Raw genomic sequence first — 25,802 nt, 5'->3', positions numbered from 1 at the left:
CTGGGCACTGCTTTATGGGTCCTTTTGGTTGACAACTCTCATAGTGCTGGAGTATGCCACTTAGGAGGTAGATGGATGATAATGAAGTTAGAGGTTATTTGTCTTTTGCTCTGTCATCTTAGAAACTCACCTGAAGAAGAGGTTGAAGCCTTTAAAAATCCTGTCTTCAAAGATAAACAAGATTACAACAAGGTAGAAAACCAGGTAGGTAAAGTCATCGGTATAAGATTAGGGGAGTGTCATACGGTGGCTATGGTTAGTGTAAAGATTAGAAATAGTGTCCAAGTGGCCTACCCTATAAATTTTGGTGCTGTTTAGCTAGCCCTCACTATCACATAAGGCAATTCTTTGCAATATATGACATATATCTCCTAGCGGCTCTGGGACCTAGCACAAGGCCAGACCTGCAAATAGTCATTTACTATACCATATTATTGTTATTAGTAATTAACACAATATAACTAAGATAGCTAGCTATGGGCTAGGTTCTAAAGAAATAGTAAAGATAAAGACAGGCAGGTTTCCTTACTCAATGTGCATTTATAGTTTGCCTGTGGTATTCTGTTAGGCCTGCAAGACACTGGATGATCATTATCAGACAGACTGCTGTGGGCTGTGGAAGGAACTGGTTCTCCCTTCAGGCAACAGCCTCGGTTTCTGAAACTCTACCTAGAGTGTGTCTAGAAGCTGGGCCTGGGTGGTAACAGGGCATCTTTGACACTGTGACTGGCATAGTGATGTGGCTAAAGAAGCCGTGGCTAGCCGTGGCTACTGGGAGCCACCCCCTGGACCATGCCTTGTTACCCGCGTCTGCTTGAGACCAAAGGACTGTGGCTGGTGAGCATGTTTCTGGAAGGGGATAAAGTGCGAGTTTAATTAAAATTGTTATCCACGATTCTGGCGGAAATATGAAACACTAGGAAGAAAATGCAGAGCTTTATCATGAGGAACCTGCGAGCACGGGCCATTTTTTGTGCGACCCGGGATTCCGCCGGACCACTTTTTCCGTAACACCTATCCGGTGCTAAAGCCGCCGGACTTCCGTCCCGTTTCCGCGGAGCCGGAGCGTGAGGCTATGTGGTGAGTGTCGGCTCTTGGTGCCTCTTTCGTCCTCTGGTTTCGTTGTGTGTGACCAGGTCCCCTGGCTTCTCGGCTCAGAATCACAGAGTGCACTTAATTAGGCCCCTGTCTCCGAGCCGGCCGAGTTTGTGGGCTGGTATCTCGAGGCCTATCTCTCTGAGGACCCGTCACCGTGGTCAGGCTTCCTGGCGCCGGCGAAGTAACTCCCCCTCCTCCCCTTATCTGTAGAGCTTGGAGACCAGAGACCTTATCCTCACTCGATCTGGTTCTGCTCCCCTCTCAGCGTGGCTTCCGGTAAGTCATCCACCGGCCTCCTGGCTTTATTTAAATGCATATTGTATTTTATTAAATAAAACGTTTAAGCATCGCGTCAGTGCTAGGAATGTAGTTCTCAAGTCTTGTATTTATGACAGCCCTCTGTCAAGCGCACAGTTACACACCTGTCACTGGAGTGGACCGACAATAAGGCTCCCGGAGTATAATCACAGAACACTTGACAAAAGTCGGGATCAGTATTTGACAAAGTGCTGTCGGCAGTCTCCTCTGGTTTGAGGGTCGGAAAGAAGCCAGTGTGGCTGGACCAGGCCTTGGGAGCGGGGATGGTATTAAGTAAGCTGAAGAGTTGCCAAGGGTAATTAATTCATGCAGGGTTTTCGGGGCATAGTAAGAATTTTATGTTCCCTAAAGCCACATGAGAAGCCAGAGAGAGACAGCACGCACATTGAGGAACACGTACTCTCTGTGCTAGGGAGGTGGTGAATGGGGTGAGGAGATGTCTTTGTGTGTTGCAGGACATGAAGAATGCATCCCATTTGTATGTTTCAGATGTTGTTGACTGTGAACTACAGTCTCAGACTTTTATGCCTTGACCACATGTGCATATAAACACAAGTCTTCAAGGAATCACACCCATCCTTATTACTCATGACATTCCAATAGGTTAAAATTCTGTTCTTGGTGCTGGAGAGATGCCTTGGTGGTTAAGAGACCTGCTTGCTCTCCCAGAGGACCTGGGCTTGGTTCCTACCACCCTCATGGTGCTCACAACCATCTCCAACTCCAGTTTCAGAGAATTCAACACCCTCTTCTGACCTCTGTATGACTTTTCATTATTTCAGATCAGCTGTATATCTAAAACTGATTTCTTAACTCAAATTATGTCTTGCAGTTTGAAAAAAGTGCTGATTGAGAGTCATTTCTCGTGGTTTTGAGGTAAAGACAATAAAGTATGCTCCTAACATTTTTGTAAAAAGGATTTTTTTCTTCATATTGTTTTGTAAACCGAGTTAAGCACTTGATTTTTCTGTTTGTGAATTGTGAGGTCATGAAAATACCTGGTAATCAGGAGTCTTGCTCTGCAGATGTTTCTGTTGGGGTTCAGTAAAGACCCTGTGTAGTGCAGGTAATCTGAGTGTCTGTCGGTTGAGTTAGTGACTTAGGGAAAAATTGATTCGTGTTGGAACCATTCTTCTAAATACCTCAGAGGCAGTATGTGCCAAAGAGTTGTTTTGTTTTTAATATTGTGTGTATGTGAGTATATGATGGGGGGGTGTCTTATGCTATGGCAAACACGTGAGGGTTAGACAACTGTGTGGGTTCTCTTTTCTTCAACTTTTATGTGGGTTCTGGCCATCAAAGTGAGGTTGTCAGGCTTTCAGGGCAAGTGTCTCTACTTACCGAGCCATTTGCCAGCACTCTGCCCCTCACATTCGAGTTTTTAATTCGAGTGTCTTTATAGGAAATTTAAATGTGAGCAAAATAAAGAACCTAATACTTACTGTAGACCTAAAATGATTTTAGCACAGTTTTAGTTTAAAATGGGCCATGTGTACTCTTCCATCCTTCCCCCTGTTAGGAGAAAAACTTGAGCGCAGAGTCTAAGAGTGTGCAGTGGACACAGGCCTGTAGGACCAGCAGTTGGGCTTTCCTTTTGGCACTGTGTGACCTTTCTTAAGTGGTGGAATGAAGACTCTTGCTTCTTAAATCAAAACCCTAAAATCTCATTGATCCTGATTTTCCTAGACAGATGCAGTGTTGCCATGAGGATTATGGGAGTTAATTCTGTCGGGATGGAATTCAACATGTGATGTGTAGAGAATGCGCAAGAAATGAAGTAGCCTTTCCCGCATTCTGGCCAACTCATTCTCTTTTTTCTCTGTTGTGCTAGAAGTCAAGAAGGAGTCCTGCCTTTGATTACCCTACACTGGCCCCATGGCTTCCATGCAGATGGATCCTGAGTTAGCCAAGCACCTGTTCTTTGAAGGAGCCACCGTGGTCATTCTGAACATGCCCAAGGGGACAGAGTTTGGCATTGACTACAACTCCTGGGAGGTGGGGCCCAAGTTCCGGGGTGTGAAGATGATCCCTCCTGGCATCCACTTCCTCCACTACAGCTCTGTGGACAAGGCCAATCCCAGGGAGGTGGGCCCTCGGATGGGCTTCTTTCTTAGCCTGAAGCAGCGGGGGCTGACAGTCCTGCGCTGGAATGCGGTTCAGGAAGAGGTAGACTTGTCTCCAGCTCCAGAGGCTGAAGTGGAAGCTATGAGAGCCAATCTCCCTGAGCTAGACCAGTTTCTGGGACCTTACCCATATGCTACACTCAAGAAATGGATCTCACTCACCAGCTTCATCAGTGAGGCCACCGTGGAGAAGCTGCAGCCTGAGAGCCGGCAGATCTGCGCCTTCTCAGATGTCCTGCCCGTGCTTTCCATGAAGCACACCAAGGACAGGGTGGAGCAGAATCTACCCCTCTGTGGTACTGAGTGCAAAAGCTACCAGGAAGGCTTAGCCCGGCTGCCTGAGATGAAGCCCAGGGCTGGGACAGAGATCCGCTTCTCAGAGTTGCCCACTCAGATGTTCCCAGCGGGTGCCACACCAGCAGAGATCACCAGGCACAGCATGGACTTGAGCTATGCCCTCGAGACTGTGCTCAGCAAGCAGTTCCCATGCAACCCCCAGGATGTACTTGGTAAGAAAGGACTAGACTTTGGGGGAGGATGCTAGTGGGGGTATTTTAGAATAGAGAGCTTATCTTGGATTAGCTAGTTCAGAGCTCTTAAAGGAGGTAGACTCATTAGAAGTCATTAAACATACATACATATGTATCTTTACCCTTAGCCTAGAGATTTTAAGTCAAGAGCGTTATATCAAGGCCCCAGCAGTTTGGCTGTCTGGCTATCCATCTAATAATTTGAGCATCTTAGATGAGCTAGTGCACGTAATCCATGTTTGGTAATCAGTGACATAGCCTAGCTCTGTAGAGAGAAGGGATTTGACCAATAGAGTGGTTACATTGAGACCAGAGCCCCATGGCTCCTGGTTGCTAGGCCAATTCTGTCTGTGTTCCTCTAAGCCTCGTCCGACACTTCAGTTTGCTTTTGAGTTCTTAAAATGTTGGTCCCTTCCCTGGCTGAGACCAGAGCTTTTATTTTTATTTTAATTGTTACAGGTTTTTTGTTTGTTTGTTTGTGTTGTTGTTGGTTTTTGTTTTTGTTTTTTTGTTTTTGGAGACAGGGTTTCTTTCTGTAGCTTTGTGCTTTTCCTGGATCTCACTCTGTAACCCAGGCTGGCCTCGAACTCACAGAGATCCGCCTGCCTCTGCCTCCCAAGTGCTGGGATTAAAGGTGTGCACCACCACCGCCCCAGCTTGTTACAGTTTTTATTGCTGCTTGCTCTTTTAATTTATAATAATATGTATTTATCACAAAACAAAAGCAAAAATGAAATTTACTCCAAATCTTACACCTAGAAATAACCATTTTCACAGTTTAGTGCATTTTTTTCTTCCTTTTCTCTTTTTCCTGTGTATTTCTATATATTTCACTTGTCACCGGGCAGTGGTGGTGCACACCTTTAATCCCAGCACTTGGGAGGCAGAGCCAGGCGGATCTCTGTGAGTTTGAGGCCAGCCTGGGCTACAGAGTGAGATCCAGGAAAGGCGCAAAGCTACAGAGAGAAACCCTGTCTCAAAAAAAAAAAAAAAAGAAAAAACCCACAAAAACAAAACAAACAAAAAGTATAAGTTATATTTCACTTGTCTTTTAGAATCCAGTCTTTTAAACTTCAGTTACTTTACATTCTAGGAGTACGTGGGGTTTTTATAGAAACAAGATTAAAGAGAAGTGTTTGTGATGTGCTGTAAGCATTTCCATGTCAGTGTCCAGAGCTACAGAACCAGTTCTCAGTGGTCGCTCCTTAACATGCTCCTATTCTTCTGTTATACATTCAGCCTAGTAAGCACTCTTGAGTGTGATTATGCCCTGGCTTAGGGTCGGATTGTGCGTGTTGCCAGATTTTGCCTCCTCACCAGGGGGTAGGAGGCTGTTCATCACTTTTGACAGCACTCAGCATGGTTTCTTAGTGAAGGCCTCTTCAGTTCAGGGGTTGAAAAGTGGCATCTTATTTCTATTTCTTGAATACTGGTGACAACAAACATTTGTCTTGCTGTTTGTGTCCACATATGAAGGCCAAAGGTCAGTCCCTCGGGTGTTGTTCCTTAAGCACTGCTAACCTTTTTCTTTTGAGAAGGTTCTCTCACTGACCTAGAACTCACTGAGTAGAGTAGGCCAGCTGGCCAGTAGACCCTGTCTCTGCCTCCCCAGTGCTGGGATTGTGAACACGTATACCACCACTCCAGATTTTGTGATTTGGGTTCTGGGACCTGACCCTGCTCCATGCGTTTGCAAGACGAGCATTTCACTGACTGAGCATCTCCCCGGCCCTGTTATACCTTTAATGCCTGTCCTGTCTTCTTATAAATTGTCCAGGGTATTTACATGGTTTCCTGTTGGTGGAGGTTGGTGAGAAGTTTGGTTAGAGATCTTTTTATTTGTTTTTTTTGTTTTGTTTTTTTGTTTTTTGTTTTTTGTTTTTTTTTTGAGAAAGGGTTTCTCTGTGTAGCTTTGCGCCTTTCCTGGAACTAACTCACTTTGGAGACCAGGTTGGCCTCGAACTCAGAGGGATCCGCCTGCCTCTGCCTCCCGAGTGCTGGGATTAAAGGAGTGCACCGCCCCCGCCCAGTGAGACCTTTTTATATCCTTGGCTGAACTGATGATACAATGGACATTAATGGATACATCTTTTTTTTTTTTTTTTTTTTTTTTTTCCAGAGCTGAGGACCGAACCCAGGGCCTTGAGCTTGCTAGGCAAGCACTCTACCACTGAGCTAAATCCCCAACCCCTAATGGATACATCTTAATGCATGACAGAATGTAATTAATATAAATTTCTCTGTGTAACAGCCCTAGCTGCCCTGGAACTTGATTTGTAGACCAGGCTGGCCTCAAACTCATAGAGATCTGCCTGTCTCTGCCTCCCGAGTGCTGAGATTAAAGGCATGTGTCACCATGACTGGCTGATTCATTCTTCATTTTTATGGTGCATATATACATATATATGTATATCTCAAATATATGGCTACCTTTGAAGCCAGGGAGAATGCATTTGGTGAGTCAGTGTGACTGTGTTCATTTATTAGAGTCGAGGTCTTGCTTTGTAACCCTGGATGGCCTGGAACTTGCAGTGTCCATGATTCCCCCCACCCCCACCTCCTGAGTGCTGGGGTTACAGATTGCACCGCTGCATCTAGCTCCGGGTAGTCTGTCTGGCAGGCAGAGCCCCAGTTGCTTGCACATGGGCAGTGGCTTCAGATTGTCAGGTCTTTGTTGGAGATGGGTACCAATTGGAGATTTGAAAAGGAACTGGCATTTTGAGTGTTACTTTGTGCCCCGTACTATTCTAAGTGTTTAACTGGCACTGTAGTAAGTCATTTACTCTCCATTATAACTCTCAATAAGGAAATCAAGGCATAAATAGATTACAAAACTTGCTTTAGGTCATACTGCTGCTAAATAGTAGAGCTGGGATTTGAACCCAGGCAGTTTGGCTCCAAAGCCCATGCTCTTAGCCACTAGGCTGCTCAGAGATCACATCAGAGCCCTGTGAGTAAATAAACAAAACTAAGCTGACTGGGAATTGGAAAGTAGGAACTTCCTGCTATGGGAGCCTCTAGAAGTGTTCCTACCCACCCTCAAATCTGATCTAGCTTTCCATCATTCAAAACACAGTTACACAGTCTTGGGCATGCCCTTGACCTCATCTTAAAATGAGGGAAATACTGCCTTCTCTGATGATGTAGAGGAACTGGGCTGAGGACTGAGTATGGTGTGTAATGCAGCTTTTCACCAGCCCTATAGTGGGTCATGTCACCTCTATTCATGAGAAGCTTAGATTATGAGCCACTAAAGAGGTAACCATTTCAGCAACATGGAAATGTTAAGAGCTGATTGTATAATACTTTGTTTGATCTTGTTTTTACCAGTTCTGGAGTTCATCATCTCTACTTAACCAGAATTTCTGAGTTGACAAGTGGGCAGCTTTACTTTCTTTTTTAAAGTTTTAGGATTTATTATATTATTTTAAATTATGCGTGTGTGTGTGTGTGTGTGTGTGTGTGTGTGTGTGTGTCTGTCTGTCTGTCTGTCTGTCTGTGTCTGTGTGTCTGTGGTGGGTATTTGTATGAGTACAGGTGTCCAGGTTGAGACCAGATGAGGTTGTCGTACGGAGTCTCAGGTAGTTGTAAGATGCTTGTAGTGGGTGCTGGGAACTGAATTTGGGTCCTCTGGAAGAGTAGCAGATACTCTTAATCCCTGAGCCACCTCTCTAGCTCTGGGCAGCTTTGCTTTTAATGAGATCTGTTAGTAATTCTGATGGATAGGTTTAGGGTCCACCTCCTAAAGTGCCAGACATGTAGCATTACCACTTTCCTTGTGACCCATTTTTGTGTAAATATCCAGCCACAGTTTGGTGTCCCATGGTTTGAATTTTTAGCAGTTGAGCAATAATATTTTCTCAGTGCTTGTCAGGTGCAGAATTCCATCCTAAGTTCTGTTGGAGTGACAGGGATACAAGGCCCTCTGTTGCCAAGGTCTCGTGGAAATGATGGCGTTGTAAATCACGTGGGGAGTGTGAGCTGGTGTACCTTGCTGTGACAATCTTAGCTCCTCGTGTACCTCATAGGTGAGCTCCAGTTTGCCTTCGTGTGCTTCCTGCTGGGTAACGTGTACGAGGCGTTCGAGCACTGGAAACGGCTCCTGAACCTCCTGTGTCGGTCGGAAGCAGCCATGGGGAAGCACCATACCCTGTACATCAGCCTCATCTCCATCCTGTACCACCAGCTCGGTGAGATCCCGGCCGACTTCTTTGTGGACATCGTCTCCCAGGACAACTTCCTCACCAGCACCTTACAGGTGAGCAGACTGGGGGCTGACACACATGTGAGAGTACCTTCAGGAAGGTCCCCTTTTTCTTCCGTGCTGTTTTCCATGACCCTAATATTTCTTGAGTGTACTTCCTAACCTCGAGATGTTTCCTGGTTCTCTATCTTCTACTGTGTTGTAAGCACCTCTGTGCCAGAGATCTTCTCTCTGGCCTAGCACTGGGTACTTCGAATTCGAATCCTTTCCACCTACCTGGCTACCTAGCTGTATTACCAGTTTTTTATTACTATAAAGAAATACCCGAGGCAGTCTGCTTTGAAATAAAGGGGTTTATTTATTAATTTATTTTTGTTTCTTAAATTGAGTGGGTGCCATGGGGTGCTTGTGGAGGTCAGAGCACAGCTTCTGGGAGTCGTGTGGGTTCTGAGGGTTGAACTCAGGTCATCATGCTTGTGTGGCAAGGGCTTTTATCCGATATTAGCTCACGGTTTTGGAGGCTGGTGACTGCTGGTGACCACCTCTGTGAAGAACTAACCAAAGAACCCGGGAGCACTCCCCGGTGAGCCAGGAACCCCTCACCAGCCTTGCCTCTTAAGCATCACCGAACACGTGCAGCTTCCGAGGCCTGAGCCCACGGGGATGGTGCCCCACAGTAACCCACAGCACCAGCTTGAGCAGTCGCAGGCCTCCTTAAGCTACGAGTGGCTGCAGCCTAGGAAGGCAGAGCTGGGAAGCTCGCTATTCCCAGAGAAACATCTGCAGCTCCTTAGATCTCATTTAAGCATGAAAGTAACTTTGATTTCCTGTCCAAACAAAATGTGCCAGTTTCTGCAGAGGTTCTCTGACAGAAAAAGTGAAATTTGCTTTTAACTTGGCAATTAAATTTTCATTATGAGTGGTAATTAGGGAAGGAGCTTCAAACAACTTAGAATCTTCATCCTATGCTATTTCCTCCCTTGGCAAACAGATTCGTTTCCTTTATGTACTGGGGACAGCCTCTGTCACTCACGTTTTGTGACTTTCTCCAGTGTGACAGAGGCAGACACAGCTAGTTGTCCATTTCCATAGCTTCTGCAGCACCAGTGTCTTTCCTCTCCTGGTGTGTGATGCCCCGTGAGGCCTGTCCCATGCAAGCTCTTCCTCACTCATCCCTCATCCCCACCCACAGAAGAAACTAGTATTTGCTAATGCTTTTGGGTAGCAGACACCATATTTATTGTATCTTGTGATGGCTAAGTTTTTCTGTTGCTGTGATGAAGTAACCTGACAAAAGCCACTTAAAGGAGAATAGTATTCTGTAGTGGTGAGCTAGTGACAGCCGCGGGAGTTTGAGGCAGCCACCCACATTGTATCCATAGTTCAGAAGCAGAGAGTGGTGAAGGCCTGCATTTAACTCCCTTGCTTCTCTTTTTATATTCCAGAATTCTAGCCTAGGGACTGGTGGGTGGATCTGTATGCCTCCGTTAATCTAATCAACCAAGTCCCCACAGGCATGCCCAGAGACCCTTCACCTAGGTGATTCTTGATCTGTCTTGGGTTAGCAATTGAGATGAACCATCACATGTTAGCTCTCCAGAACCCTGTTGGACAGACCAAATCATTTTTATTTTTCAAATGAAAAAAAAAAAAAAGAGAGAGAGGTTAAATGATTGACTTATTTGACACTTGAAAGTGGAAGTCAGGATTTGCATAGAAGTTTGGAACCCCAAGGTATGACTACAGCATAGATCTCCTCCCACACCCCCAAAATCCTGTGGATGTTGTTTCTCAGAGGCAGAGAACACTTTCCCAAAACTGCCATGCTATTGGAAGAGTCTCTGTAGTTAGGCAGCAGGCAGTTGCCTGGAGAGTCTGGCATTTGGAGGACTTGTGCAGACTGTGGTGATGTGTCTGTCAGATGATGGCTTGAGCCTGGCATGTTCTACTTCAGAAGAATGAAATGCCCTTTCTGTTCTTTATGGAGCAGAGAAGTTAAATAGAGATTCCCTCCTTTGTGGGGACCCTCCTCACAAAGTCACTGGGCTGCCAGGCAGTGTGAGAGTCATGAACTGCTAACTGGCCTCCATTGGTAGAGCAGCCATGGGGAACGAGGCAGCTAGGGAGTGACGTACTCGTGATGTGCATGGATGCCATCACACAAGCACAGCAAGGCCATGGTGTTGCTGGCTCGTGTTACAACAGTGATCTCAAAATACCAAGGGCCCAGCTGGATTGTGTGATGCCCATGCAGTTGTACAGTGCTGATGGTTTGAAATGTTCTCTGGACAAGACATTTGACGTCACTTGGTTTGTTTTGGGCTTTTTTGTTTTAGCTAGCTCCAGCTGGCTTCAAACTCCATTGAGCCAAGTATGACCTTGAATTTCAGATCCTCCATTGTCCACTTCCCAAGTCCTGGGATTACAGGTGTGTGCCAAACACACCCAGTTTATGTGGTACTGGCAATAAAATCCAGGGTCTCACACTCTACTGCTGAGCTATACTAGCTGATGTCATTATTTGAGAATGTTCAGGACATATGCCTTAAAAATAGTACACTAGTAAATGTTTTTGAGCATCCTTTGCATACATCATTCTGCTTCAGTTGGTGAGGAATGCTAACAAGACTTAGCTGAGGTTCCTGTCTTCAAGGGTTCATTGATTTAGGATTTAGTAGCTGAGCACCTGCTGTGTACAAGACTTTGTTCTAGAAGTGAGACTATAACTGAACAAGAGTGTCAGAGTCCCTGACAGCAGGAAGTAAACAGACGAATTAACTAAAGAATTCCAAAGGGTGGTGTTACCTGCCTTCTTTCCTTGTCCTAGCTGGGGCTCTTTGGTCTCCTCTAGACTCCATCAGAGTTTATCCGCTTCCATGCTTACCTTGTTAAACCACCTGCTTCCCACACTGCTGCCTCTGTTGCTCCAAGTACGGTTCTGATTCTGTTTCTCTGTGGCTCCCGTTTACTAGGAAATTTAAACGTGCTGCCCTTGGCCCCAAGGCTTCTTGTTACTTGGCTCTGAGCCTGTTCTCTAGCTGCTGTTTCATTATAGGTAGTGTCAGGGTCTGCTCACAGCAAGTTCCCAGCAGGCCATGCTCTTTTAGTCTTTTTTTCTGAGACTGGCTTTGAATTCCTTCCTGGGCACAAGTGGTTCTAGCAGTCCAAACAACTGGAACTGTACCTGTGAACACGGTGCCTAGACTTCATTTGTTTCCGTTGTAGAAAGCACATCATGGAGTTTGATTTCCTCTCAGCACATTTGAAAATGTGCAAAGCAGTATTAACTGTAAGCATGTTTTCCAGACTGTTCTCTGGAACCTCATATAGTTTCTTACCTTCTGGACTGAACCTGATTCTCCACAGCCGTCATGTCCTTGGCCATACATCCCTTAGCTCTGCCTTCTCCGAGTACTCTTAGCCTGTTCTGTATTTGCTGCTAGCATCCGCAAGAGTTATGCTTCTTGAAGTTTATACAGCATTCCCTGAAGAGCCACGAGCCTGCATCTTTCTCCTCACTGTTTATTGTCAACACCCACCACTGTGTGACTGCAAAGCATTGGTCATTCCTTTGGCAGTGCAAATACAGCTATCAACAGTGAAGTCTAACAAAGGCACTTGATACATCCAAGGAGGAATGAGGATTCTGGCTGGGGTTAATGTTTGAGGGGCTTGAGGGTTCTGGAATGGCTTTATGTGAGGGACATTGATATTTCCAAAGGCACAGTGTGGACTAGGATATTATAAAACTTTTTTTTAATGTCTTGGCAGTGGGAATCCGATCCCCCATGCAAAAGCACTCACTTGGGGTGTGTGTGACTGAATGAATCAGACATTAAAAGCTTCCCCAGCTTGCTACCTGCTCTCCCCAGCTAGTCAGGTGGAGCTGGCTCCCTTGCTTAGGGGCATAAATGTCTGTTGTCTGTGGAGAGGGACTGGCTTGGGAGCATTTAAAGACATTAAAGACAGCCATATTAGTGTGCATAGTCAGTCCTGTATGACCTCAGCCATTGATTTTTTTTTTTTCATCCAGATTTCCCAAGTGAGACACTTGAATGAATGCCACTGGCTTTTACAAATCCCTTGGATTTAGCTTGAATAAAAATGTTTTGTTTCACAAAAAGTTTTTTTCTTTCATTTAAAGTAACTTAACTTGCCATAATTTGCTTAAAGTCAGTGAAAAGATAATCTGGAATTAATAGTGTATTGGAAAGAATTATGCACAAAATAAGGATTCTAACTGCCAATTGTATAGTATTTAGGAATATAGTCATATAACCCATGGTATGTGGAGATCTTGGGTGTTTTAATAGCTGTAGATGCATTCCAAGCAAGCTTTGTACCTTATTACTGTTCTGAGTGTCATGTCTAACAGTTATATCTATAGTTAATTTTTGTTTTGTCTTGTTTTTGAGATGGGTGGTATTGTATTTTAAAAACAGTGAGAAGTCACACCATATACAACAGGGCCCATGTAGGAGGTTTATTGAGGAGAGGGGAGAGAAGGGGGCAGGGACCAGGCCCTGGGGACAAGGAAGGGAAAGAAAAGGAGACGGGAGGTGGGCAAGGCCCGCTTTTTATAAGGAAACAGCTAATGCACAGGGGTGCTCTTAGTGGCTGCAGCTGAGAACATATCCTGTCAGAACCCTAAGGGCAGGCCAGTACAGATGCCTGAATGCTAACATTTCTCCCTTTTGTTTATTATAAAAAGGTGAGAAGTTAGAAAGGGTAGCAGATGAGGCGGGGATGAGGGCGCCATGTTCTTGAAACTGCTTCCTGCTGGCCTGGGGGGTGTCGATCATCTTTGGGGGACCTGAGAAAACTAGGGTGCTGGCCATGTCCTGGGGTAGCTGGTTGTTTCACTTTGCTGTCCAGGCTCTGTGGAACTGCCCAGCACTGCTTGGACCTGGCAAGATACTGTTTAAGGTGGATCCAAGTCGACTTCCTGGAGCTCACAAGAAATCATGATGAGATCATCAGCCAAGGTGGAGAGAGCCACATGGCTGCTGTTGGTAGTTACACATACATACACACATAATTAAACAGGAGTTGAGTAAATAGAAAGGGAGAACCGGTGGTTGCTGAGCAAGATGAAGCTGGCTTCTCCATCTCTGATTCACACATTTCAGCAAACAGAACATTTAGAGAGGAAGAGCAGACACACACAAGCGGGTCTTAGAGCAAAAAAAGGGAAGAGTGGAGAATTTTTTCTCACTTCCCCAACTGCCTGGTGCAAAGAATGGTCAGTGGGTCTCCAAAAGACATCCCAATGGGAGGGAGGAAGTGTATGACACAGTTCCCAAGGATGAGGCAGAGAGAAGAAAATCCGAAGGCCTGAATATTCTGGCGTCCCAGGGATCCAGGGAGGATCAGATTAAGTGGCACAAGCTGTTCAGTGCTCCGTCACACAAGAACAGGGACCGAGGGCTAGGAGCCCTAGAGAAACACAGTCGCCTGGTACCAGGATTTCGAGAAAAGCCAGAAGGTGAGGATTGTGCTCAAGAAACAAAGCCTCATTCGTGGGAAATGGCCAGAAGTGGGAGGCTTACCAATTGAAGGGCTATTGCAGGCAGACTGGGGTTCCAGGGTTCCATCATGTTACAAACTGCCAGGAGAGCCTTCCCAGTCAGGGAACTGATGTTGGATTTTAAAAATGGTGGGAACGAGTCACACCATACATCAGGACACATGTAGGAGATTTATTGAGGGGAGGGGAGAGAAGGGGCCAGGGACTGGTCCCTGGGGACGAGGAAGGGAAAGAGAAAGGAGAGAGGAGGTGGGCAAGACCGCCTTTTATAAGGAAACTAGGTAATGCACATAGGAGGCTGCAGCTGAGGTCTATCCTGTCAGACCCTAAGGGCAGGCCAGTACAGATGCCTAAATGCTAACAGGTGGGTCTTCTGTATCTCATGCTAGACTCAAACTCACTATGTAGACATACATGATCCTCCTGCTTCTCCCTCTCAAGTGCTAGGTTTAGTGGCACATGCCACCATGTGCAGGTGGTATGGTGCTGGGGATGCAGCCTAGGACTTGTACTTGTGATGGACATACTCTACCAACTGAGCTACATCCCTGGTCTCAATGATGTCTATACTCATACAACAGAGATGACCAGGCAGAGATTTAGATTTGAAGCCTACTGTAGGGCTGTGTGTGTGTCTCCTATATATAATTATATCCCAGATGAAGCAGCGCACATTCTCTGAACTGACTTTGGAAGGCGTGATTCCAGGCTGGCGAGATAGCTCACAGTAAAGGTGCTTCCCACCGAGCCTGTCGACTTAAGTTTGATCTTAAGACCCCACATGGTCTGGCCTGTGAAACCGCTTGCCTCAGTTACAGTGATAACAAGGGTTCTGGACAGTTTCTTTTGAGGGCTTTGTTGTTTTTTTAAGTAAGCTTCTTTTCGGCCTAGCCAGAAAATGTAGGCTAAGACAGGCTCAGCTGCCCTCTGTGATATTTTACTTTCTCAGCAGCGTGACTGCTTTTTAAAAGCTTTCATGTTTATGAATGGAGGGTTTTTTTTTTAATTTCATAATAGACTTAATGATTAAAGTGTTGGTACTTTTTCTATATTTGAGGAAAAACCATGTAGTGGCCATGATTTTATTTTTATTTATTTGGGGTTTTGGGGTATTGTTGTTGTTTTGCGACAGGATCTCACTATGTAGTCTAGACTGGCATGGAACTCACTCTGTAGCCCAGGCTGGCTTTTACAGACCCTCCTGCCTCTGTCTCCCTAGTGCTAGGATAAAGTTCTTGTGCCACCTTGCCTGCCCCCCCCTTTTTTTTTTAATTTTAGATAAATGCTTTCATTTGCAAAATGTGATCATCCTATTTTAAAAGTCCTTTTTAAAAAAATCCAAGATTAATCAGCCAAGATTAAGATCACTCATTTTTCTCTGGTATTAGAAATCTTTACTTGATTTTACCTTAGTGAATACAGTAACTAGATGATTACTAAGTTTTGGTTTTTTTTTTAAACATAGAATTAACCTGAAGATAAAAGAACCAGGGTAAACTGGGTGGTAGTGGTGCACGCATTTCATTGTATGCAAAGTATGCTTAAGTGAAGTTAGTTTTTAAAAGTGAACTTCATTGTGGTCAGTGGCCTGGGTTCTGGAGACCTGGAGACAGTTGCAGAAGCACTCACAGGGCTGGACAGAGGTTCAGTGGCAGGGACGCATTTACTCTGTCGAGACAGAAGAAGGTTGTAGTGGAGAAACTCTAAGACTGACTGAGCCTGCTTGGTTGGAGCATGCTGAGTATGGTGTGCTGAGCCAGCATCCTCATCTGTGCAGTGGAATTAGTAACTTCCTGCCCTCCAACCTGCCAGGTTTGTAGTAAAGATTTAAATGACAAGTTAAAGGACAAAACACTTTTCAAATTAGAAGCTTGCTTTAAAAAAAAAAAAAAAAAAAAGACCAAAGGCTTTGCTTGTGCCCACTTGTAGGTGACTTCACTCTAGGGACGTCAGAAGGTAGGTGACTTTAGGGACGTCAGAAGGTGGGTGACTTCACTCTAGGGACGTCAGAAGGTAGGTGGGAAGGTGGTGATGACCCTCAGCGCAGCTTGTTCCAGCCTCTCACTTCCGGCTATTGCCAAGTGCAGCACAAATCTGTGTGTTATACTTACTGTTTGGTGAGCTCCTGGGGGCCCGAACTCTGTGCCAGGCTATGGGTGGTATGCTGTGTTGGATACACTGGCAATTAGGATTTGGTCCCTGCTGTTTAAGGCATGGACCACTGTGATATAAGACAATATGAGAAATGCCATTCGGAAGCCAGGCCCAGTGCTAAAGGAACAGAGTTCAGAGCAGTTCATTTTAGCCTGGGCCTTTGCAAGAGTCACAGAAGCCCCAGTATTCTGGGGCCTGGTGTGCAGCTCATCTCTAGGATAAGCCTTTTCTCCAGCACCGTCACATAGCGAACAGTTATTTGGTGCCAGGGACTGTGCAGAAGATCTAGAAATAAATTTTTCTTGAGCCTGTGGCTATCTTCATTCTTCTGTGTGTTAAATAAGTTCTGTGTTTGAGTCCCGGAAGTGCAGAATGCAGGTATGAGTGGGTCACTGTTTTGGATTGCTTCATTCTTGGATGACACCAGCAGTAAACAGCCTGTGACTTCAGTGAGATTGAGGCGACCAATGAGGTGACCCTAGGCTCAGGGAAGTGCAGAGGAGCTTTTCCCGCCATGATCCTGCAGCCCTCCCATGAGTTACGGCTCTGGCTTTCTCTTGCAGTTATGCTCCCCACCCCTGTATTCAGTTCCCTGGGTAAGCCAAATTCCGTAATACCTGCCCCTACCCTTCTCCAGTCACTCTGCCTCTGCTGCTGTTCCTGTGTCTCACAGAGAATGGCTTTCAACAAAGGCCACCGAGAATGAGCCTCACTCCTGCTAACAGACTGTAGAGAAGAGGTTGGTGTTGCCCCTGGGAATCAGCTGCAGAGTAGAACTGTTTCCTGTCAGACACGCTGCCTGGAACTCACTCTCCTCAATAGTGCTATGTAGGCCAGCTACCACTGGAGGTGACTGAATCAGAGAAGCTGTGTCCTGTGGCCACATCTGGGGTAGGCCTGTAGGGTAACTGGTGACAGACAAAAAGCTTTGTATCCCCTTCTGGGTAATTGAACAGCCTCCTACCCCATGACTTTAAAGTACACATTCTGAGCCGGGTATGGTGGCACAAGCCTTTAATTCCAACACTGGGGAGGGAGAGGCAGGCTGATCTCTTTGAGCTCAAGGCTAGACCAGCAAGGGCTACATCATAAGACCTTATCTTTAAAAAAAATTACTTAAAAAATGAATAATAAAACCATATTCTGGTATGTCTTTCTCAGAGCATGCTGGGTGTACAGTTTGAGTGTCTGAAATGTTTTTGAACAGTGAGGTAGTTTAAGAAGTAGTGGGCTGTTAATCCCAGCACTTGGGAGGCAGAGGCAGGCAGATCTCTCTGAGTTTGAGGCCAGCCTGGGCTACAGAGCGAGATCCAGGACAGGACAGCCAGGACTGTTACACAGGAGACCCTGTCTCCAAAAAGAAAAAAAAAAAGAGAGAGAGAGAGAGAAGAAGAAGAAGAAGAAAGTAGTAGTAGTGGGCTCGGGCTTGCTGTTTTTCTTTTTTCTTTTTTTTTTTTTTAAAGATTTATTTATTTATGTATACAGTGTTCTGTTTGCATGTATGTCTGCACACCAGAAGAGGGCGCCAGATCTCATTACAGATGGCTGTGAGCCACCATGTGGTTGCTGGGAATTGAACTCAGGACCTCTGGAAGAGCAGTCAGTGCTCTTAACCTCTGAGCCATCTCTCCAGCCCCCACTGTTATTCTTATAAGGAACTGGAATGGCCTTTCAAATGTGTAGAAAATGTCTTTCTATTCCTCTACCTGTGTTTGTATTAGCTGAAACAGTTCATGGGGAAATCAAAATAATGGCTCAATATCTAGAATGTATGAAGAACTACTGTAACTCAACAATTGAACAACCCAACTTAAAAACAGACAAAAGACTTGAGTAGACATTTGGCCAAAGAAAATATACAAATAGCTAATAACCTCATGAAAATGTGTTTCACATTACTGATCATTAGAGAAATGTAAATGAAAATTACAGTGAGGCAGACCTGTCAGAATGGCGCTTGTTCAAAGATAAGTAAGCAAAGCAGAGGAGTGCTGAGCAGCTGCAGAGAACTGGACCCTGTCTTCTGCTGGCAATGATGTACTGTGGTCCACTGCTGTGGAAATAGTGGCCAGCAAAGGGAGTTGCCGAAAGGTCTAGCAGTTCCATCTAGGTCTGCACTCAAAGATTTGGAAGCAGGGACTCAAGTATTTGTACAGCTATATTCATGGCAGCTTTATTCCCAATACCTAAAATACAAACAGCCTAAGTGGCTGTTGACAGGTGAATGGCAAATAGAATGTGGACTACCAGAGACTGAAGGAGGTGGATTAGGGGTTAATTGCAGAGGATCTGAGTTCAGCTCCCAGCATCCATGTGAGGCAGCTCATGGCCACCTAACAACTCTAGCTCCAGGGCATCCAACACCACCTTCTGGCCTCTGCAGGCACCTACGTGAGTATGGACGTATTCAGACACAGAGGCATAAACATATACATAAATAAAAACATTTAAAAATGTGTGTGTATATATATGCACAAGTGTAATATGTATATATGAAGATATGAGCTTGGCATGGTGGCACACACATTTAATCTCAGCACTTAGGAGGCAGAGGCAGGCAGATCTCTGTGAGTTTGAAGCTAGCCTGGTCTACAAAATGAGTTCTGGGACAGCCAGAGCAGTTACACAGAGAAACCCTGTCTCAAACAAAACAAAACAAAACAAAACAAAAATATGAAAGAGAGACAGAGAACACACAATCATGCCTTCCTGAAAGTGTGTATGAATTGGGGGTGAGGAGGCCCAGGGGACAGGGTCTTATACTATGTAGCCCAGGCTGGCCTTGAGCTTGAATTTCTTATGCCTCAGCCTTCTGAGTGCTGGGGTTACAGATGTGCACCACCATGTTTAGCTCTACTGTTTAGTTTTGGTTTTCCAAGACAGGGTTTCTGTGTGTAGCCCTGGAACTTAATCTGTAGACCAGGCTGGCCTCAAACTCACAGAGACCCATCTACCTCTAGGTGTGCTCCACCAACGCCTGACTACTGGTTAGTTTTGAAAAGAAAGGCGATTCTGATGCATGCTACAACATGGATGAACCTTGAAGATATTCTAAGTGAAATAAGGCAGCCACAGAAGGCCTGCGTGCTATAAACTTCCTCCTCCATGGGGTTCCTAGCCTAGTCAGAGTCAGAGACAAAGCGGCAGAGTGCCACCGAAAGCCAGGGGAAGGGTGACGGGGAGTTGGGGTCTGCTGGGTAGAGCTTCCGTTGGAGTTGACGAGAAGTTTCTGGAGGTGAGTGTTGGTGATGCTTGCACAATGGGAATGCACTTAGTGCCACTGGCTAATCACTTAAAACTAGTTTAAATGCTAGCTGTATCTATTTTACCACAATTTGAACAATGGTAATGTTTTTTAAATGAACATTAAAGACAGCTTTTAAGAGGAACGGAAGCCTCAAACTGGTATTCTGTGGCCCACTCAGAAGCTTAGAGCAGCAATTCAGCCTTGTTGGCTGAGGGCCTGGGACTTTATGGGATTCAAGGGCTTATGTGTCTCCCCAAACTTCTTTACACCACCTGGTATAACTATCTTTTCTTCTGTTTATTGCCCAGGTGCCTTGTAGATCTAACCCATCCTGTCCCCTTCCCCTGCCCTCCTGCCCCGCTGCCCAGGTAGGCAGTGGTGGTAACGCTGGTGGCCCTACTTTCATGGGGCATCTGTGCCCAGGATGGTAATTTTCCATTCCAGTCCGTTCCAATGTCTTCCTTCTTGGCTTTGGGGGGTGCATAGCAGGTGTCCTGGGACTGTGCCAGCAGCAGCTGATCTACTGCCCCAGAGAGCTGAACACTAGGAGGAAATTTCCACAGCTTTTAGGCCCCCTGTCTCAGGAGTGACTTTTCCTCTCTTCTCCTAGGTTTTCTTTTCTTCTGCCTGCAGTACTGCTGTGGATGCCACCCTGAGGAAGAAGGCGGAGAAGTTCCAGGCCCACCTGACGAAGAAGTTCCGGTGGGACTTTGCTTCAGAGCCTGAGGACTGTGCCCCAGTGGTGGTGGAGCTCCCTGAGGGCATCGAGACTGGCTAACTGCAAATCCTGAAGCCAGGGAGACCCTTCCCAGGTGGCTACTACCTGGTATCTCTGCTCCTCCATCTGTCCTGGGACCCTCCAGCATAGTGATGGAGTCAGGTCCTGCAAAGATGGAGCCAGGCTCCCTCTTCACCAGTAAATACATTCCTTTGCTGAAAAGTGGAGCATTTGTGGTTCCCTTTATCCTGGCCCTAGTGCTTAATTTCAGAAAAAGGCCCTTTCAGAAGGTCCAGGTGAGACCTGCCCCAGCAACTGACAATGAGAAGATGGACCTTCAGACTAAAAGACCAGCTGCTTATTCCATCCCTGGTTAAAAGAAGAAAGAAGAGGCCTGGCCCATCCCTGGTGTTAGTGGGGGAATCTCTAAGTTAACTGTAGGTTTGAAGTTGAATGTGGTTTGTACAGGATTTCTGCCTGCTCCTTGTTACATGGAAGGAAGCCTGCCAGGAACTGGGTCTCTGAGCTCTCAGGAGCCCTGAGGAAGGCTGACAGGAAGATGGCGCACTGAGTCTGACAGTGGTCAACTTCAGCATCCTCTCCCGAGGCCCCTCCTGCCTAGAAGCCCCAGGGGTTGATGTCCCAGAATTGGCCTCTGGTCTGGGGCTTCCATTTTGAAGCCTCACACTCTCAGGTGGAACATGGAAGCCTTCCTTCCACATGTCCCCATTTTTCACTAAGGCCACCATGACTTTTTCTGATGACATGGAAATTCTACAAAAAAGGAAAGGTTCTTGTCCCAAGTCTGTTCCTTAGGCCCTATTAGAGGTGGGCCTTTTCTTCAGAGCCCTGGAGATGCCGGGTGGCTTACCTCCCTAGCCCTGCTGGGGGCTGCCATCAGTGCTACCACGTTTCTTGGTTAGGGAGTCTTGAGGGCACACCCGTTGTGCCATGTGGGCAGAGTTCCACCTCAAGAAGGGCTCCCAGGCCCTCCATCCTGACCCCAGGCCATTTGCTATGCTCTGGCATCCTGGTGCCATCCTCTTCTGAGGCTCAAGCTCCCAGCAGGATTCTGAATGAGAGTCTGTTGCCTCCTCTTGTTTCCTTGGAGATTTTTTCCAAGAGCAGAATGTACATTAAAGTCTTTGAGTTGGGACTAATCCGCTTCTGTGAATATCTAACAGCTAATCTGCCCAGTTTCCAAAGCAGCCAGGCTGCTGTCCATAGACAACACATCTACCTGCAGAGCACACCCAGGAGACCCTGCTCGGCCCCACAGTCTCTGGAGAAGGCAGGCAGACAGCTTTGCCTCTGTTTCCAGTGAGACAGACACACCCTGTGTCTCTGTATTAACCTGCAGTTTCACCTTGTACGAAATTGCTGTTCCTTTTCCTCAAAGCCCACTCATCAGAACTACCTGGGGAGTGTGTTTAAAGTGCAGATCCCAAGAAATGAAGTGCTGATGCACCCTGCATCATAGATGGACGTTGTGCCCAGGGCTAGGGAAGTGGATCCGTGGGTAAGTGCTTGCTGTATGAGCATGAAGACCTTCAGGTCCCCAGAACTCATGGAAAAAGTCAGGGGCAGCAGTGCACAGCTGAATCCCAGTACTGCAGAGGCAGGAGGATCCCAAGGGCCCTCTGAGCAACCAGTCTAAGTGAGTTGGTAAGCTCCAGGTTCAGTGAGAGACCTCCTGTCTGGAAAGTGATAGAAGAAAACATCTAGTGTCAGCCTCTGACCTCCACACACTTTCACACAAATGTACCCAACACATGTACCACACACTCATAAACACAGAAGTAACACGTGCTGAGGGAAGGAAACAGAACAAGAAAATACCCAGAGTAGCCAGACCCATGGGGTGAGGGAAGAGGACCGCCAGCAGTGTAGACTTGGAAACTGGTTTGTAGTGAGACACTTGGGAAAGTGCAAATGCCCATCTTACGCCACAGGCTTCAGGGGCTTGAGTTCTGGAGCACACCCAAGTTTGAGTGCCATTTTTAAGCAGTAACACCTCATACTTGATGCCCAGAGCACCTCTGGGACAAAATTTGTCTCATACCGTCATTGTGAAGGTAGCACCTTGAAGTTGGATTAGTCTCCAAGTGTCCCTGTGTCTCTCCCCAGATACCCGTCTCTGTATACAAGAGTAGCTGCCGTTTGAAAAATGCTCTGTTCTCTTCTTTCACTTAATCCTCACAGCAGTGTGCAGCGAATCTGTAATCGTCAGCTATCCCCATTTGGCTCGTAGGAAAATGAGCTCAGAGAACATGGCTCTGGCAGGACCACAGCAGTAAGTGTTGAGGACAGGCGTCAAGCCCACGCTCACTGGCCCCCAGAGCCCACTGTGCTGTCTTCACAGCTCTGACTTACCCTCTGCCTTTGCTCTGTAGAGCAGCTTCCTACCTACCTTCCCTGTCCCAGGCCCCAGGCTTGCCTCCGCTAACGAGCAGCTATGTGATCGTGGACAAACTGATTTAGGGGCCTAAGTCTCCTTAGATAGAAGAGAGCTTGGATTTGGAGGTTCTGATATAAATTTTCCAGGGTCCTCCAAGTATTAAAAGTTGGCTCTGTGTTATTTTACAAATTTCAGAAGGGAAATACATTCGTACAAGGCAGTATGTCTGGGGCATGAAACAACAGGTCTCTTGTTTGAAGCAGAAATGATAGAATGTTGAGTCTTTGCATGTCCCAATTGGCAATCCTCTGTGTCTGTCTCTCTGTCTGTCGCTCATTCTTTCTCTTTGTGTGTGTGTGTGTGTGTGTGTGTGTGTGTGTGTGTGTGTGTGTGTGTGTTTACATGAGTATGGAGGTCAGAGGACAACCCTGAGGAATCAACTTTCTCTTACCACCATGTTGGTCTAAGGGATCAAACCCCAGCCATCCTGTTGGATGAATAAAGAATCTGAAAACAAGTCAATTATTATTTAATGCTTGCAGTATTCATGGAAGAGAAGCTGTAGAAGTAGAGTCACCATGGCAGATCTCAGGGCTCTTTTCCAGTTTCAACACATCCAGAAGTGAAGCTATTGGCAAGACCTGGCCTGGTTTTCAGATCTCAAATGCAGGCCTCCTGGGGTCTGGCTCTTATTTGCAAGGCTGGCTTATCCTATTAACAGAATCAGCAGCAGCAATAACTTGCCAACCCCCCCTGCCAGCCCCATAACAAACCCTTCTTTCTCTGGGCCTAGATCTAACATCTCCCGACTTGAGCAGTGAAGGAGTTCCCTGCCGTTGATTGCCTCTTACCATCAGTAATTATGTCCCCAACGTCATCCCTTGTAAATATTATTTCATATTCCCAGGGCACTGTGACATGTTGGTCTCTCCAGCTAATCAGACATTGGCTTGACTAAAATACCATCCCCTGCTGAAGTGACTGGAAACAGACAAAGTCAAAACCAACAGTGACTCACACCTGCAGACTCAAACATAATGGCAATGCTCACCTGAGCTGCCTGGAATCCTGGAGCCCTTGTGGTCCTTAATCGTCTCCATTTCCTGTTGAGCACAGACATCTCAGATCTTGTGTCTCCCTCCCCTGGGCAGAATTAGTCCCATTAGACCCATCTGGACCTTTCTTGCTATGAAGTGGCCATAGTCTAGGTCCTGGTGCTTTCTCCCCCAGCGCCCTGGGCTCCTGCTATGGGCTGTCTTGCTGGGGTGTGGGATAAGGCAGAACTCAAGGCTGTTGCTGGGGGCTGCTTGCTCACTGTCCTAGTCCTGCTTGCTGGCCAGGCTACTCTATCCTGGTACGTTCTGGCAGTCTGTGCAGAATTCTCGGGTTGCAGGCTCCAGGGAAGTCAGACTGTTAGCAGCACTCAGCTGTCTGCTGTCCAGGACTGTCAGAATCACAGGTCCCCTTTTCTTGGGTCTTTGGCGGCTTCCTTTCCTCTGTCACTTCCCCAGATGTTTACTGCATGCTGACAGAATTACATCTTGAGAGTAAACCTGAAAGGATTGCAGGCCCTTCCCCAAAGAGCAGGCAGGGGTGAGGGCAATGTGGAAGAGGTGTGTATACTGAGAGCATAGTGGGGACCTGTGGAAGAGGCCAGAGGGAACGGTCAGGCTGCTCTTCACCCCACCACCCTTCGCTGGTGTGTGCCACAGCCCAGAGCTTACCTCCCAGTGTGGGGGCAGATAGGTAGCAGAGTATATTAGCAATAAGGACGTCTTTGGGCTGAGGGTGCAGGATAAGAGAAATCAAGGGTCCTAGCAGGCTGAGCAGAACTGCTCCCATTTGAATGGGGTCAGTTTTGAGCAAAGATTAGGGAGGAACAAGTGAGGTATCTGGAGGAAGTTTTCTAGGCAGAAGCAGCAGAACACAGGCCGTGCGGCCAGGGGCAAAGGTTAGGATGAGGAGAGTGGGATGACCAAAGTGGGGAACAGTGGAAGGAATCAGGTCCGCGGAGGAACCGGACTGCCCCTGGCTTAAACCTGTAGTTGAGGCGTTCGGGTAGAAGAGAGATGTGATCTGACTTGTGTTTTGACAGCACTGCTGTGCTGGACACAACTGGCAGGTAGGGTGGACACAGGAAACCTGTGAGGAGCTAGTGCCACTATCCAAAGGAGAGGTGATTCTCTGACCCAGTCAGGGTGAGGACAGCACTCCATCTACCTGCTCTGTGTTGTGATTCAGTTACAGGAAGACCCGGCACCTCCAGAAGGCCGTCACCCCAGTTTCCCTGATGTCACAGACTACCTCTGTGTCTGTCTGCTCTCCCAGTCTCCGTGGACTCTGCCTTCTCATTCTCACAGATCCAGTGAGGGAGTGTTGTGAGGTCTGTCCCAAGTCTAGGGGACAGGAGGACAGTGAGGACTGGTGGGTCTATTGAGAACCACTAGGTAAGTCAGGCCCTATTGCCTGTGGTCACACCTCTGTGGATGTTCCTGAGGGGCACCGAGGAAGGGCTCGGCGGGACTAACAGTTGAGAGTGGGTGCATGCTTCCTGGTCAGGAGCCATGCAGGCATTTCTTCTGGAAACCAGAACTAGCATGTCCTTCACCTACTGTCCTCAGCCTGGAGCGCCAGAGCTTCAGGGACAGGGTCATCCTTTCGTGAACAGATAAGGGAGCCAAGGGCAAAGCAGCAGGGCACGTCCTCTCAGCCGCCAGCCCTGATCACGTGACCTGCGATGTACCCGCAGAGGTTCTGAGGAGACCTATGCTGCCACTGGGCAAGGTGGTCTTGGGCAGGTGTCGCCTGGCCTCTTATTCATGTTTCACACCAGACTGTGCCCACATGGGCCTGTGGGCACACTGGACCAGACACAGGAGGAGGGAACAGCATCAGACCCAGAGAAAGCACTGTCCGCCCTGCTCCTGTGGACCTCGGGCTACCAGGGGCTGCCTAGGCCAGAATGCCATGCATGGAAACCTCTCCTCCCTCAGGCCTTGTCCCACCAGAGTTGCTGGAGAGCTTTGCAGAAGGCTTTTACTTGAGAGAAAGGTGCTGCCTGATGAGGGATAAATTACTTCTCTGTTGCTGGGAGAGGATACCATGGTTAAGGTGACTTATAGAAAGAGGGCTTATTTGGACTTGTAGTTCTGGGTGGATGAGTCCAGCACCACCACTCTATAAGCCGGGCGGCGAGAGTGAACTGGGAATGGCATGTGGCTCTTGAAACCTCCAAGCCCACTCCCAGTGACACACTTCCTCCTGCCATACCTCCTAAGCCTTCCCAAACAGTGCCACCGACTAGAGACCAAATATTCAAATGCTGGAGACCCTCAGAGACCTCTCCTTCAAAGCACCACAAGGGGCTTCTGGGGGCTAATCCAATGGCCAGAGGCTGGCCTCCATCGCTCCTCAACAAGGCAAGCACTGGTGTTCCAAATGGAGCGGCCTGAGCTGGGAACAGGCTGTGGCGGTGACGGGAGGTC

General features: G+C 47.0%; 1 protein-coding gene across 5 annotated transcripts; it reads left to right on the top strand.

The window, feature by feature from the left end:
• The first annotated feature begins 999 nt into the window (after positions 1 to 999).
• Positions 1,000 to 21,079, top strand: Aar2 (AAR2 splicing factor). 5 transcript variants are annotated; one of them, XM_036185717.1, is made up of 6 exons: positions 1,000 to 1,080; positions 1,309 to 1,374; positions 2,249 to 2,292; positions 3,248 to 4,048; positions 8,098 to 8,327; positions 19,812 to 21,079. In XM_036185717.1, exons 4-6 carry the CDS (start codon positions 3,292 to 3,294, stop codon positions 19,977 to 19,979), a joined length of 1,155 nt encoding a protein of 384 aa, XP_036041610.1. In that variant the 5' UTR covers positions 1,000 to 1,080; positions 1,309 to 1,374; positions 2,249 to 2,292; positions 3,248 to 3,291; the 3' UTR covers positions 19,980 to 21,079. The 5 variants fall into 5 exon arrangements, with proteins under 5 accessions (XP_036041610.1, XP_036041613.1, XP_036041612.1 ...); XM_036185719.1 differs by lacking the exon at positions 1,309 to 1,374 and having other exon boundaries at positions 1,032 to 1,080; XM_036185721.1 differs by having other exon boundaries at positions 1,037 to 1,374; positions 19,835 to 19,992.
• The last annotated feature ends 4,723 nt before the right edge of the window (positions 21,080 to 25,802 follow it).

Source organism: Onychomys torridus, chromosome 4, assembly GCF_903995425.1.
Source record: "Onychomys torridus chromosome 4, mOncTor1.1, whole genome shotgun sequence".
Classification (NCBI taxonomy): Eukaryota; Metazoa; Chordata; class Mammalia; order Rodentia; family Cricetidae; genus Onychomys; species Onychomys torridus.
Note: the sequence above shows the minus strand (reverse complement) of the source record. Positions and strands in the feature narration are given on the sequence as shown.

What these genes read in the sequence shown, in the direction of transcription:
- Aar2 (XM_036185717.1), top strand. Translation starts at nt 3,292, where the DNA reads ATGGCTTCCATGCAGATGGATCCTGAGTTAGCCAAGCACCTGTTCTTT. An exon ending in CAACCCCCAGGATGTACTTG is followed by an intron (nt 4,049 to 8,097) that starts GTAAGAAAGGAC and finishes TGTACCTCATAG; the next exon opens with GTGAGCTCCAGTTTGCCTTC. An exon ending in TCCTCACCAGCACCTTACAG is followed by an intron (nt 8,328 to 19,811) that starts GTGAGCAGACTG and finishes CTCTTCTCCTAG; the next exon opens with GTTTTCTTTTCTTCTGCCTG.